This window comes from Blastocystis hominis (genome assembly GCF_000151665.1).
Source record: "Blastocystis hominis, Singapore isolate B (sub-type 7) whole genome shotgun sequence assembly, scaffold_3".
NCBI lineage: Eukaryota > Bigyra > Opalinata > Blastocystidae > Blastocystis > Blastocystis hominis.
The window spans coordinates 111,725-128,049 of record NW_013171838.1 but is presented as its reverse complement, the minus strand read 5'-3'; the positions used below and the strand labels follow the sequence as shown (position 1 = coordinate 128,049).

Genomic DNA, 16,325 nt, shown 5'->3' with positions numbered 1-16,325 from the left:
TGGCAAGTCAGAATGTTCTTTTGAAATGAATGGCACTTCCCTTAAACTCTACAAGAGTGATTATTCCAGTTATTCTTTCTCTTCAGACGATGAATGTGATCAACGAAATCGAAGAATCGATGCAGCATTACTCGAAGAAGAGAAAGAAGAGCATAATTCGACCGATTATAAGTTAATGCTAATGCAAAACAAAGAATTGGATGGCCTTTTCCCGGAAGATCACATTTCGGTATACTATTCTGTTTTACACTTTCGTGCAATTCACAAAACAGAAGGCGAACATGTATCAAACCTGACATTACAATGGAGTCAAGAAGAATGCTTCCGTCCAATTCTAGAAAAATATGACTCAGTTCAATTGATGCTCGAGTTTAAGGAAAATGATTGGATACAAGATGTTCGTGCAGCAATCAGTAACCATACTGCCACTTCGGCTCTGATTGAACAATACCATGATTTTCAAAGTGTACTCATAACGAGGAAGTTACAATTGCGCTCTGAGTTCTATAATGTGAGTCACTACTCGGATAGTCCAATCCATTGTGATGGATGTGATATTCCAAGAAACCAGAAGAAGGTCAAAGCAATATTGAACTATCAGAACGGCTTGCTCATCCGTAAATTTGTGGGGAATGAGGAAGTACAGTATACAGATACGCGTATTGATTGATGGGTTTCTCTCTGAGGTATAGCATGGTTTCCTTCCAACGATCAGAAATTCGATGTAACCGCCATTGTCACCGCTTTTGGATACAATCGTTTGTTTGCACTACGTCAATTCATGTATCGTTATCAAGGGTAAATATGATCGATTTCCATGTTCATTTTAGACCGATTGTTCTTGTGATTTATGCCACATCGACCCAGGAAGTCCACCTTGTGCGTTACATTTCAACTCACTTCATTCCCAAACGTGTTACAATTCTTTTTTATCTAGTCAGTCGTTATCTCAAATCCAGTACTGTGTTTCCTATTAATCGCTTACGAAATCTTGCTATACGAAACATTCGAACCACTCATTTCTTGATTCTTGATATGGATCTTCGATTATCTTGTATTTGTCATCTTCTTTTCTCATTATCACTAGTAAATACTTATAAGGAAGTCATGAGTCTTCCACAATTCCTTTATCAAAGCAATCGCTCTGCTGTTATTCTCCCCGTGTTTTTCTATATAGGCAAACAAATACTGGCTCACTGCTCTTCAACCGAAAGTTGTTCTTACTTGTATGCAATGTTCAATCGTTTGTGAATAGATCGAATTGGATTCAACCAGAAAACAAATTGGAACTGATCGAGTGTATCAATCGAAAGATTTGCATATCTAATAAGAACAACATTCGAACTCATGTTGAAATTATAAAAGCTCTCTAGCATAGATGTATGTAATGCCAGAATGGTTTACAACGTCAAAAGAATCGCATGTATCTCGAGTTCGCTGTTTTATCACCAATTTCATGGAACCGTAAATATGAGTTGTTTCTGTGATTCTCTATAGATATTTGATGGTGAAATACTCTCCCACACTTCCTCTATTTGAGGAAAGATTTGTGAACTATGGATATAACAAAGTGCAATATTTTGAGCATCTTCGTCAAGCTGGTTTTCAGTATTACATATTGAATCATGCTTTCGCAATGGACTTTCCACATCCTGAGTAAATCATATTTGTGATCAATAATCGTAGTTCTGGGTTTCGCAGAAAGTATTTAGGGAAGATGCATGCTATTAACGATATGAAGGAGGTCTATAATGACCTACAAATGAGATTGAATGAGCAATATCGATCGGTGACAAATTTCCCTGTGTGTTTTAAAAGACAAGAAGCTTATTATGAAGAGCTTATTTAGTGCGTGTATATGTGTGAACATATCTTGTTGAATATGAAATAAGAAACCAATGACAAAATGAATCACTCATAAAAGGAATATTCCCGATTGTAGTAGATTAGACATTGTTTTGTGGGTGTGATTTCCAAAAGAAAATGGGATGGATACTCGTGACAAGCAATGTGGAATGTGAACAAAGCAAAGCAAAACAAAAACAAGCTTAAAATACTCAAATTTATAACTCTGTAAAAGAAAATGTAATAAATATTATGGGGTTCCTTTTTTATCACACTGCGAATTAACACTTTATTTGTATATTATTCATAATGACAAAAATATGTGATCTTCTGATACGTAATATTATAGAATAATCAACTCAGGATATGTGAATTTCATCTATTCATATGGAATAGCATTTTATGCTATTTTGTTAATTTTTTTTAATAAAAACAGTCTATTTTCAATTATTGGATTTTTTGTACCCTGAATAGTAATTTAATATCATTGCTGAATTAAAAATGCACCATATTCATATACTGTATGCACTATCATTTTTGATAATAGACTTTCAAAATGGTATAATTCTATTATCTTATTATTAATATTCGTCTCATTTTTTAAAAACATAACATAAGGTAGTTATTTTTGAGTGTATAATACATAATAATTATGATATTTATGTTAAATAATATCAAGATGTCTTCATCATGCTCGAGTGTAGATTATTCCTTGATGGTAATTCGTTGGTTATATAATTTGTTCCTTATGTATAATGTGCTTTCTGTATATATATTTTGGTGCTATACAACATAATAATTAAGAAATTGTACAAAAAAACAGGTTCTTTCCCAAAAAAGCAGAATTAAATATTATAATGTGTGTAGATTGATATGAGCAGTAATCATATAAAAATATAACATGTTTTCACTTTTTTTCGTGTATATATTATAATTTTGTTTTATCATAATTCTATATTCAACAATTAATTAGCACCGACCCTCTTCTTAACGCTCATCACCTAATATCGCTGTTATCCCGTTTCATTCCACAAATCGTATATGGTTAGTAGCTCGTGTGTATGTTCTCCTCTCTCATGATGAATTATCCAGATGGCTCCTACACTTTTACCAAATTCTTGTGTAAAAAAGACACCTTCTTCTCATGTGGATTAGTTTAGTGTCCTGATAAACATGTAGAACTAATAAAATGAGTTGCATGACAAATATAGACTATTGCATGTTTCCAATGCATTCATGCCCCACCAATAATTGAATGAAGCGACTTGAGGTTTGATTACAGGGCATTTTAAATAATACAACAATTGTTATTCAAGTAGCTTAATTAATTGTGGCTTCCAATACAACATACAGAAAAGTCTCGCAATTATAGATATACTAAATAGCATTGACATAAAACCTATTACTGTTACATTCACTTTGACAATTAAAAAACTTATGTTAATAAATATGTTTTTCATTTATATTAATATATTTTGTGAAAAAAATATTTGTTATAAAATGTAACTTCATGAAAAAAAATAAGAAAATAATATGTATGATTATTAAGAAACATTCATGCGAATATATGGATATTGTCTGCGACATAAAATACAATTAAGGTTATTTGTGGTTTGCTTTTTGTACCAAAAAGATGAATTCAAACAGGTTTTATTTTTAAGAGAATCGCTATCATCAACAAGACCTCGTGCACTTAAATAGATTTGCAATGTTACAAACTATTTAATCTTTATATATTCTATAAAGAAATGATAGCTGAAAAAACTATAATGGCGAAAATAGCAAAAGGTTGCTTATTTTATAATATATACTATTCTATTATTAAAGTGGAGGCTTTAACTACAAATAGAAACCATAATGATAACAGATATTATTTCTGAATTCATTTTATAATTTAGCAGCAAATTATGGTCTCTGTTTTACAGATTAGCTTATAATAACAGTAATGTAACTATGTTGATTTATACAGCCAATAGAATCCTAACTGAAATCAACATTACATTGGTCCACACATGCACTGCATGAATGACCACAATATAGTATTTTTACAAACATTTCAAAATAAGGGATGATTTAAGGCATGCTTAACAAATGGATTTTGTATGATCGGGGTTGAATCATTTTGCTTGCGATGTAGTTTAAAATGAACCATAACCATATCAATGTCGTGGTTAATATATAATCTTTTGCCTATACTAATGAAATGAACATGAACATATTTTGTTGTGAGAGTGCGAATAATGGACTTTTCTCTACCTTTCAGCATTACAGTTTTACTTCGATGACTGCACACCTTATCTATTTGTATAGTGTTAATCCAATTCTTTCTGTCATAATCACAGGCATAAAAGTTATTACGTACCTACATCTTATTAACAACAAATTATGCAACATTGAAGGCATCCATTTCAGGATAAGCCATATCATAAAGTCGGACAACATCTACAATTCTCCATTTTGGATTCAATGGTAAAAAGAACTCATCAACATCGCACTGAATCATAAATGTAGTTGAATATTGATTTCTACGATTACAGCTATTCATCACCACTAATTGTTCGTGAAAACGAGTATGATTAGGAAATGTAAAATCAATAACTTCAACAATTCCATGATCACTGTAGTCCTTCAATACTTTTGTCCAATATTCAAGATTTCCATTGATATTAAATACAAAATGTTGCACTCCATGGAAAAAGTAATGATTAATAAATGCTATGACTTGCCTTTCAGGTGCATTATCAAGGAAAACACACAAAGATAAATAATAACGATGCATCTTGAAATGTGGTAGGAATTCCAAATTCAAAGAATAGGTAAAGTTTTGATTCAATGCCCTTATAATATATTGATGATCACGAGCAGTTGAACATTGGTTGGTAAAATTAAATACTAGGATGATGATTTTCTTACGGGGATCGGTAATATACCAATTGCATACAGTTGTTTTATGATGAGTACATATCCATGTATCTGAAAGACAAGAATACACTTTATTATTGCCTTCTACATCAATCATATATTTCAAATTCATAAAAATTTCGACAATTAACGTTGAACCATCACAATAGGAAAAACCATCCATTAATAGTGGTGCCTTATGAAATTGAAAGTTTGGATCAGCTAAATAATAGTCTTCCCTTTTTCGTTTAACATAGACAGTTGAAGAATTGTCACTAAAAACTGCAGATTGTCTCAATTCATTTTCAGTATATGGAACAGTAACATTATATGATTTGCGTAAAGAGTCGATATATGAATCATTCCTAAAGTTAACCCCGTTCCTAATTGTGGAACGAGCATGAGAATGATTTTGAGTGGCAATTGGCACAGTGTCTAACGACTCTATTCGTCATAGATATATTGAACTATTACTTTGAGAAAGAGGTTTATGCTTATGTATATTTAAGCTTATATCTATGTGATCCACAGGCTTAAACTTCTCATTATAATGGGCAGCAGTTTTTATTGCCTGCATTGATTGATCTGATAAACCAAGAAAATAATTATCTATTGTGTGTATGGAGGACATTACTTACTTATTTGAAGATATGAACAACACACTGCGAAAGAAGTCAGAGAAATACAAAAGCAAGTTAATAACTATTCTATAATTTAGTAAAATCCATAAATAACTAGTATTTGTAAATAATTAATCATTGCATTAATAAAATATCAAATATATTATGATTAGAAATAGTTAAATAATAGATGTTGTAGAAGCATCTTGGCATAATATTATAATATTGCCTGTCGTTAATTAAATATACATTTTCACTTTTCAACAAAAGAGTAGTTTACTATATTTACTATAAAGTAATAAGTGATATCATTATTAAATGAAACAGTTAGATTCTTATGTCATGGGTATTTTCTTAATTCTAAATATAGTAAATGAAGTTTAAATTACAATATTGCTTTATTAGTCATTTGTAAATATGTAAAAATGATCACTGCGGCTATAATTCATTTTTTGTACAATTTGTAAAGCTAAAATGATAAGCATAAACATAGTTTATCTTCATGAAATATTCACTTCATAAAATAAAGAAGAATAACCGTGGAAATATCAAGAGGCTGTAAATTGAATATAATACAACCTAATGAAACACTAGATTTACATACATTTGTATATATCATTCTCTATTTTATCGCACCTGAATAATTAAAAATACTTAAAAGATAATAAAAGATAAACGAGCTAAATAGCTACTCTTTCCTTAATAGTCTTATTTAAAATTGTTTCAAGTCCTGAGTAATTAACCATTACCCTTAATCTTATAACAAAAATCCAATTGTTTATTTTTGCATAATTACGATATTCTACTTCGCATTCGGTTTTGTTTCAGAGAAAAAAGCATGTAATTCTATACCTGTACCATAATGCATTTCTATATTTATAGTAACAAATCTATGTCCACATAGCTAACGTATTTGTATTTATTATAGTAACAAAGGTAAGTTTTAGAATATTAGTATTGATTCATATTACTTGTACATTGCCATACGAATGAGTGAGATATAGAGATGAAACTAGTTGTTGGCATTTACTTGTACAGCGAAAACCATTCGTAAGCAAATGTTACAGAACAATTTCCATATTATTCTAAATTAGTCTTGTTATTATTATTATTACGTTAGTATCAGCAAACACAATGAAGTACTGATAATGATGTGTTGTCGTATGGATTTCCTTTTTTGTGTATAATATAGATGAGGGAGTTCGGCAACTGCAAGCTATTGTCGTCGATCGATCGATCTTCATCTCCTCCCTGTTCATGTTTGTATCGAAAGCAATTTGCTGGTCACTTGTTTACAGCTCTATCAAAGTTGGAATACCGTCGATAACCCCGAAAGAGTCGGTAGAAGATAGCTGCAGTTACCCTCCACCGTCCGATCTCTTCCTTCCTATGTGAAATGGACAATTCATCACGCTGAACAAGATATTCGGAGCCGCAATCCTCCTACCCCGCTGTCTGCAATGATTTCAAAGCCATTATCGCGAGTTCAGCTATACGAAGAATCGAGACATACTCGCATCCAGTCCTTAAAGATTTCACCTGTCAATCTGTCAATCTCTCTGGCTTTGGGATCGCAATTTATGTCCTCGAGTTACGACTATTTCACTATTCAGGATTTGAAGTGTGTTTTCCCACAGATCAGTATCGATGAGCGATATCCTCGACGAATCAGCTATGTGCTTTCTCAGCTATTGTCCACCTATCGCAAGTCCTTGCTGTTCAGTCTTCTCTTTATCGGTTTGGAGAGCAAAACATCTGGCAATCTCTATCGATTCGTTTCTTCCTTCTATCAGAACATCAAAACGTTGGGAGACAATGTGATTACCGCTTTGTCCAATCGCACATTGTCACTTGTTCGCATGCTTTCCTATGTGAGCGAATATATCGATGCACAGATCGTGAATATATCTCTGTCTGGAATCGATGTAATGATGGGTTTCACAAGTTGGCTCTACATATTCTTCCAACAAGTGAACGTTTTAGCGATTCCACACACGCTCCATGGAGAAATCACACTGCAAAGTCCCTACATCAAATCGAAAAAGCGTTATTCCTTGTTTGGAAGGCTGTGGAATCAGAATTCAACATTGATGTGGTATATGATAGGAACGATCGGAATGGTTTCGCGTCCTCTGCAAATGGTTCTCTTCGATCTCCAAACAATGCGACATTATCTTGATGGTGAACAAGTCAACAAAACGCGAGCCAAACCTCCCAATGTAGCGATCGGAGGCATTGTAATGGTAAGAATTTGAATTGGATTTGATTCATTGTAGCCTTTTGATGAGATTTACAGCAAGGGACGTGAGTTGTTGTCTCGTGTAGAAGATGGAAAATATGAGATGGAAGACTGTATTTCGGTGTATTGTTTAGACAACGCATACCTATTAACGACAAGGAATCATTTACTGATTATTCAGGAGAAAATATCGGAGATTGTTTTACGATGCTGTGTGGCTTTTGATGATTGCTACAAGGTTTATTGTCGGAGGAATGTGGATACGAACAATGTGGAGTTGTGTTTTGTGTGTATGAAGAATTGTTCGTTGTTCAAGAGTCGATGGGATCGGATTCAGTTGAAATTGGAAGAAGTGTGTGTGAATATGGGAAAGAGTGAAGACACTGAGAAGAGGTGTGAGAAACTGATTGGTATCATCGAGAATGAGAGAAGAAATCACAGTTATAGTAAGTTTTGGAGAGGAGGAATGAGTTGTAGTTTGGAGATATCAATATTCGTTGAATACATTAGTCCAGTTGGAGTGACTTGTTTGTTAATAAGTAAATGAGTGATGTGTGTTATGATTTGTTGAAATAGAAAGAAATGGAATGATTTGATTTGATTTGATTTGGAGTGAAAGAACAGATGATTCTTCACAAAATGAATGAATGATATTGATGATTCTACCTTCTGAAATCATTGTCGATTGCTTCAATGTAGTTCAATACATACTTGGTCAAAGAAATCCTTGCCAATGGTTTCATTCCATCTTATAATTTCACCAAACATCCATCCACACACACAGTATTCGAACAAACACTCCACCAATGACGATTCCACCCTTCCTTTCTTCCTTTCTTCATGTAGCCTCACAATCAGCTTAGAGAGAAGCTCTCTTGGCCTTCTCAGCAGCGATGGCAGCGGCACGAATGCTCAGCTTGCGCTGAGTCTTCAGTCCCATGATACCGCCACCCCACTTCTTGTTCTCGGCGTACTTGGTGGTGAAGCTCTCCTGCAGCGAGTTCAGCGCCGCCTCGTCCTCAGGGTTCACTCCCGTCAGGCACACGCAAGTAGCGGTCTTCTGGTGCACCAGAGCGCCCAGACGGCCCTTGCCGCTCACGATCGCGTACGCAACGCCCATCTTGTGGCACAGAGCGGGCAGCCACATCACCAGCTCCAGGGGATCCACGTCGTTGGCAATCAGAACCAGCTTGGCCTTCTTGCGCTCCACCAGCTTCGTCACGTTGTCCAGACCGTACTTCACAACCAGAGCACGCTTCTCCTCCACGGGCTTGCCCTCAGCCTTCGCCTTGGCAGCAGCCTCCAGACGAGCCTTCTTCTCGGCCTCCGTCTCAGGAGCGTACTTGTTCATCAGACGGAACACCTCAGCAGCCTGGTTCTTGTCCAACACATGGCTGAACTGGTTCACGGTGGGAGGAACCTTCAGACGCTGGCTCAGAATCTTACGCTGTCCCTGGATGATCACGTAACGGGGCCACTTCAGGAATCGGGAGAGATCCTTCTTAGGCTATGAAATTAGGCCAACGGAACGCTATCGTACCAGAACATCTCCTCCAATGCGGAAGTTCTTGGGAGTAGCAGCAAAGATGGGGTTCATAGATTTAGCAGAGTCCTTAGCCTTAGTCTGGATATTAGAGATAGAAGCGAGCAAAATACCGAAGATATAGCTTGAATCGTCAATGAAATAGCTGGGAGAATTAGAGATCAACTATTCATCAACATAATATATGGAATCAACAATAAAACTGAGGTCATAACATTCTCTACCAGATTTTTAGAGTTTCAGTAGGTTAGTAGCATTCACAAGTATAATCGAAATGACATCATGTGACGTACATATTCTTACAGAACATTCCATAGATTTACAGCAAGAGGGAATACAAGAGAATTCCAGGAATCTGCTAAGCACTTTTCATGTGATTTAAAAGAAGAACAGCGACTGCAACTTGAAATTCTCGAATAATTGTATCTCAAAATGGAATCGCTCAATATAGATGTGTTCTACAACTATGGAAATCTTCCTTATCCATTTTTTCTAATTTCGGCAATCATGCTCTTTCTTTTGATGTATTCATAATATAGCAAACCAATCGATCAAATAAGGATAGTATGATATTCGAAATTATGAATTGAAACAAACACACCAATATTCCCAAAATAAATCTGTTCTTGGTTTCTTATTGTAATCTACATCCCATTCAAGTTTGGGTGCTTCATAAGGATAAACGGCTTTCTTCATTTCTGCACTTGATGTTATAACCTTGACTCCTTCGGCTGTGGTATTGCATGTACCGCTTAAAAACCATGCTCTAGGTTTATTTATTAGTTCTCTATCTTTTCCATTCATTATTTCACATTGATTTGGACTTCCATGAATCCATCGTAAAGGACCTGTCACAATTACTGAACTCCTGTAACAACGAGCAGGACCTGAAAATACTCCCTTTTCCGTAATTCCATGGGAAGCATAAAAATAGTTACTACTCAACCATCTAAATGAAAACAATTTGTTTCGGTATTCCTTCATGGTTGTATGCATCGGACTTTGATCATCAAAAATGTGTTTTCGTGCTTGGAGTTTATAGGTTCTTATCCAAAATTCATAACTTCCTTTTCCCCATTTTGATAATACGGCTCCTCCAGAAGGATAAGGTCCACGGTTCACTCTACATGAAAACGATATATCGATCTTGGATTTTTTAAATAGATCAAAGATATCTGTATAGGACTTATTATCACAAGGATAAACATGAGTATCCGTGATAAAAGAATAATTGAATGGAAGATAAGCATTGTACAACACACGAGTGAGCCATTGCTTTTTACTGGTTTGCACCACATCTTCATTATGAACTGGGACAATCACATCAATTAGCTTTGCAGTCGATGCAACAATGTCACAGTTAGTAACTACAGCAATTTTGGCATTAGGATCTTTTGCCTTAACAGCTACACTGTTCCTTTCCACCTCCTTTAGATATCTTGGATTTTCACCACATCTGTTTTGAGTATACAAGTAATAAACAATCCCTCGTTCCATAATTGGTGGTCGCGGATTAGGAAACGATTTGTGAACAAATAGAGATTGGATATGTCTATAATCATCAAATATAAATTTACAAATACAATTGAGGATAACACTGAGTAGAATGGGCATATTCTGGATAGACTAACGTAGAATTGCAAACATTGCTTTGAATTTTAATTGCCTTCTTTGTAGTTATATTAGCTGTTATTCCATTTGGTTTTATCACAGATTTTATAGATTCTTTAGTCGATAGTTTCTTTCTTTCATTTTCTTTCAGCGAGAGATTATATTTGAAAGAATGATACTGACATAATATAGAAAATAGTATAGAAATAACTATTAAAATACGATACATTATAAGGATTAATATGTGCAAACTAAAATATTCTTCATATGAATCACTACTTGATCTGCCTCAAATATTCTTAAGTCAATCAAAATTAAGTATGCTCTTTTGGTTCAGAGAAAAACGGTATATGGAATATCGTTTTGTGTAAGATGGTGATTTCGACTATAAAAATATCGTTTCCACAAAAGGGATGGTGGATAAATAACATCATCCATATTGAAATGATAGTAACAATTCCTACATATAGATAATATTACCATATAAACAATACATGGATAACAGAGTAATAGGAGTCATTAGAACTATCGAAATAATATTATCCATCAAATACAATGCATTCAACTAGTATCAGATAATATGAGCTGTTGACATGAAGAATATAGTAAAACCTCCATATTCGTTAGTCAACAATGTGAATATTTCCGATTGTATCGCATATATAATGTAATTTAACATGATTCTGATGATTAGGATCTTTTATATGAAAAGAACTCTGTGAAAAACGATTTCTGTCATTTGTAAACACTTTTGTGTATATAAGGTAATGATAAAGAATTATCAATCAAATAGTACAAAATATCAATATTAATATAGTCCCTAATGCTATATGTTTCAAACACTTAAGATTGCAAAAATAATCTTATAGGACAAGACTTTTAGTAATACTAACATTACCGATTATATTATGTAACTGTGTACAAATCAGTGGACCTAATACGTAAACTAATAACCCTCACTTTAATATAATGGTTCGCGATTTCATTATCACATTCAGAGCCATATTCCAGTGATCGTTAAGCGACGAAAAGACATGGTGCATAACTCTTCATTTTTCTTGTTGACTTAACTCCATACTAATAACAAGAATGGTCAAAATAATATTTAATAACTATTAGTATTTGCAAATAATGTATAGAAAGAAAAGATATTATGATCAAAATGCTGGTATATAAAAGAAATAGTATAATATACTTTATTATTATTATTCCCCAGTTTTATCACATTACTTGACTTTAGAATTAAGCTAACTACTGACTGCCTATTCTTGACGTACTTTTCAACTACAAAAACACCTTAATAAATTGTAATTTGATCATATAATGCTTATCTATTTAACATACGATATCATATTTTTCAAATAATACATATTTAAAACCTTTTCGTGATTGCATAGATATTTCTATTAGTCTTTTAATATTAGTTTTGTAGGAATGATATTTGTCTTTTGTTTTATTTACGTAATTCTTTATGTAGCATATATAGTTTTTTGCAAGCTACTTGTAGTTATGAAATATTATACACCCATATAATATGATAGAATTACTACTATATTATGAAAATACACTCTGATAAAATTGCAAATTATGCCTTGTAAAGAATGTCACATCTTTCAGGATCATCTCGATGTCATTATAGATCGTATGTTTAGATACATGGAATAAAACTTTACAGTGAGAAAGCTAGAAAATTACTTATATAAGATAATGAATGAATGCTGCACATTGAGTTTAGATAGATAAAGAGGCAATATTTTAAGTATTTAGTCTAACTTTGTTATACTATTAATTACACATGATTGAGGTAAACATTATATCGATGAGTTGAAATATGTTGTTTTCACTATATTCTTAGTCTAATTATCAATTAAATCGAATCTTTTTCAGGAGAGGTCTTGATCTCTGTCTCTGACTTCACATTATATTCCCTAGCGTATTTCTTTTACTATATCTTCGTAGAATATATAAACTAATGCAGTCCATCAAAGTTAACAATAATAACACGTATTGTATTTCTATACTTTCATCATTCATTTCACTATTCCTTTGAATCTATTTGAAATTAGGAAATGAGATAAGAGTATTTCATATATTGAAACCAAATGGATTCTTTTCATGACAAATATCGCATATATATATATGATTTTTCATTGTGCTACTTATAAGAAAAGAAAAGTAACTATATTTGTAATAACTCAAAATAATAATGGATTGTGCAGTATCAACAATAATATAATCAAATAAAGTGTCAGAACTGATATATATTATTTTCATTTTCACGATAATTATTATTAACCGTATTACTATCTATGCATATTGCTTCTTGTTTAATATGTGTTTATATTCTAGTAACACTAATAATGAATATTTCAATAATCCCAGATTATGGTATGAATAGTATAGCAAATCCAACTACATCAATGCTATATACTAATAAAGGAAGCCATAAAAGAACTGTAAATGTTTCTGTTCCTCACTCTGTCACTTCCAAAAACAATTTGACTATTCCAACAAAAAAGAATCAGCCATATGAATCAAAGTCTCTTCTATTCTTTTCACCTGATTTTCATGATGGCACAATGACAGATCTTGCCATTTCTCTGACTTCACATGGTCATTCAATCTATTTCTATAATAATAAGGGTGCTTTGCCTATTTATACTGGTTTACGCGAAGTAACTCTCAGTGAAGAGGAGTACTTACAATTGACTGGTACAAAGAATAAATCAAGAATCATTTTTGCTTCTCCAGAATTATGCAAAACATCAAAACTATTTGAATATAATATGAAGTCTGTTGAACGCCTCTGGTGGACATTTCATAACGATACTCTGTTTAAACGTGCTGATGCTATCATTTGTATGTTCTATCCATCGGAATGTCAAAACTATTTAGCATTTAACAAAACAGTTATATTCATGCCTGCTCACCGTTTTCTCATCAAACGATGTTCTTCAAATGATTCGAATAGCCTTATAAAATGGATGTTCAATAAACCTAAAGCTCCTATTATTGTAATGGCTGCAGGAAAGTATGATGCAGAATACATCAACTATTATTCTGGAAAGAATGTGGACTACATAATTGCGTCTACAGTACTCATGTATTCCCCGCCTAGATATTATTCACCGAAATACAATGAATATTTGTATGCTCCTTTTAAAAAAAATCCATTTTTTCAACAGTATAGCACACAAATACCTGAGGCTTGTAACTCATCTAATTTTGAGTGTCCTGTTGTCCATATTCGAGATAGAATAAAGAGAAGGTATACATATTCTGATATCAATTCATTTAAGGCAGTGATTGTATTTCCATATGCTGTTCTATCCTATTATCTCGCAGATTTGATTACTGCTGCAATTCCAATGTTTGTGCCTTCACCATCATTTATCGTTCAAAATAAGATTAGTTTCGATACGAAAGTTGGAGATTATTTCTATTGTAGAAAGAGATTTCAGGAACCTCCTCGACATCCTAATTCAAAACACTTGTATTCACCTGAGGATTATTCAAAAGAGGCCACTGAATATTGGCTTCAATATGCTTCCTATTATACTCCATGCTCAATCATTTTCAACAATATCTCGCACTTAGTTGAGTTAATGAAAACAACAAATTATTCTCATGTGTATGAATGCAATTTGAAGTATCGCCAGCATATTATCAATCACAACAAAAAGCAATGGAATAAGTTGTTTCGAAAAATACAAGTAAATAGAGTAATGCCCACTAGTTGGAATGAATCGTTGAACTGGTTTGGAGAAACAAGTTTTTACTAAAGTGGATATATAAATATTACAATATATAGTATTTTTGTGAAAGAATTTAAGGGGAGAAAATTTGATATTAATCGTTATTAATTATTCTGTACACGTATCTTTTCCAATATATAATTGTTTGTTTTTCTACACTCATATCATTTTATTGCTTTCATTTATATTGAATATAAATAATAAATAGCCTTCATCATAATGAGTCACATAATAACAATTTATACAATAGAACCAGCGATTCTTGTAAGGCTATGATATTTAATTATGAATTTATTTTATTTGTATTCCTAAACTATTAATAATCAAACTTATTATCATGGATAACTCAATACTAAGCTATTAGAATTTTAAAAGTGAAAAATAGCATATTATATTAATCACTTAACTCTAATATACTCAATATTTGTCCACGTGTTTTGGATCCATTTTTCTCAAAACTCTATATTTCTCTATCAATACTTGGCAATATATTTTTTTCATCAATTATTACAAAACTAATTTATAGTTATCCACCTCTTTTAAGTACTTGAAAGCTAATCGACTGCATGCTCAAACACTATTGCTCGAACATAGACCTTTCTCCAAACAGTTGCATATATATAGTTGTGACATATAAGAAGAGTAGTAGGGAATTGACGGGAAACATGCCAAAACCGATGGCCGCCTTTTTCGGTTATTTTTCGGCCATTGTCCGCCCGGCTACCTCGATGCCCACGCGTCACTCGCGCGCAAACCGATAGCTGCCATTTTCTACTCTGTTGTCTATGGTGAAGAAAGATCATGCACTACTCCATGCTCATACAAGGCTCACCCACCAACGGCTCATTCACTTGGATTAACCCCTACAAGTACAAGAATCCTCACATCACTTCCATGACTGTCCTGTTTCGACCCAAGGATGCCCAGGCTATGTTCAACAACGTGGACACGACGAATGTGATTACTAACAGTAATGACGAGAAGGTAACGATCCCTGCTGGTTATTACACGATCAGTGAGATCATTGCCTTGCTCAATACCATGACCGATACTACATTCTCCATATCCACGAATGCCTCGTCGTTCGGCTGTATCTGGATTCAGTCTCCACACACCATTGACTTCACGGATGCACCTGACATTCGTGAGATCCTCGGCTTCGATGGACGAACGGTCATTCTACCTGCTTCGTTCAGTGGATCGAATGTGATTGATTTCACGCGAAATCGACAAGTGATCCAGGTTTACTCGACGTTCGTGCGATCATCGGACCTGAAGATTGCCAACCAGAACAACAACCTGCTCACCACGATGATCATTGACGATCCAACGGCTGATTATGTGCGAACTGTGGAAGACGTGTGCATTCCAATGATCACTCGGTTTGATCAATTGATGTTCGTCTTCCGCGATATGGATGGCAAGATGATGCGACTGAACGGCGAATTCGAACTCCAGTTGACGATTGATGACGTGTATGATGAAGTGCCTTCATCGATTACCTCTGCAAACCAGTTCTCACATGATCGAATGTGTTCGGCAATACCACCAAGAAGGAAGTGAAGCTGGACAATCCTCTCTCGTTCGACCAGTGCTACATCTCGTCTGTGTCGTTGTATACGGACTTCGTGTTGCACAACGTGCCGACTGACCAAGTGGTGCTAATCAATGCTGGCAGTACGATTCAAGAGATCGCGATACCACGCGGTGCATACGACATCGAAACGATCATTGCAAAGCTGAATGCAAGTGATGCCCTGTTCGAATTGGTGTATAGCGGTGAGAATGCGTTCCACATCACGGTAGATCAC

At 34.0% G+C, this 16,325-nt stretch overlaps 4 protein-coding genes; 2 read left to right on the top strand and 2 right to left on the bottom strand.

Annotated features, from left to right (window-relative positions):
* Window positions 1-361: 361 nt before the first annotated feature.
* On the top strand, window positions 362-1,468 carry GSBLH_T00003251001 (uncharacterized protein; the record flags this gene model as incomplete). Its single annotated transcript, XM_013041957.1, has 6 exons — window positions 362-659; window positions 693-798; window positions 831-1,054; window positions 1,088-1,226; window positions 1,256-1,349; window positions 1,379-1,468. The coding sequence occupies 6 exons, from the start codon at window positions 362-364 to the stop codon at window positions 1,466-1,468; spliced, it is 951 nt and encodes a 316-aa protein (XP_012897411.1).
* Window positions 1,469-8,407: 6,939 nt separating this feature from the next.
* Window positions 8,408-9,281, bottom strand: GSBLH_T00003250001 (uncharacterized protein). XM_013041956.1 has 2 exons: window positions 9,146-9,281; window positions 8,408-9,112 (listed from the first exon to the last, which is right to left on the bottom strand). The coding sequence occupies exons 1-2, from the start codon at window positions 9,200-9,202 to the stop codon at window positions 8,465-8,467; spliced, it is 705 nt and encodes a 234-aa protein (XP_012897410.1). The 5' UTR covers window positions 9,203-9,281; the 3' UTR covers window positions 8,408-8,464.
* A 446-nt stretch (window positions 9,282-9,727) lies between these two features.
* Window positions 9,728-10,988, bottom strand: GSBLH_T00003249001 (uncharacterized protein; the record flags this gene model as incomplete). The annotated part of the gene is made up of 2 exons (XM_013041955.1): window positions 9,728-10,700; window positions 10,732-10,988. The coding sequence occupies 2 exons, from the start codon at window positions 10,986-10,988 to the stop codon at window positions 9,728-9,730; spliced, it is 1,230 nt and encodes a 409-aa protein (XP_012897409.1).
* A 3,139-nt stretch (window positions 10,989-14,127) lies between these two features.
* GSBLH_T00003247001 (uncharacterized protein) lies at window positions 14,128-14,541 on the top strand (the record flags this gene model as incomplete). The annotated part of the gene is made up of 1 exon (XM_013041954.1): window positions 14,128-14,541. One exon carries the CDS (start codon window positions 14,128-14,130, stop codon window positions 14,539-14,541), a length of 414 nt encoding a protein of 137 aa, XP_012897408.1.
* Window positions 14,542-16,325: the final 1,784 nt, after the last annotated feature.

Coding starts and splice junctions, on each gene's coding strand:
- GSBLH_T00003250001 (XM_013041956.1), bottom strand. CDS start 9,202: ATGAACCCCATCTTTGCTGCTACTCCCAAGAACTTCCGCATTGGAGGA. Junction 9,113..9,145: donor GCATTGGAGGAGATGTTCTG/GTACGATAGCGT, acceptor CTAATTTCATAG/CCTAAGAAGGATCTCTCCCG.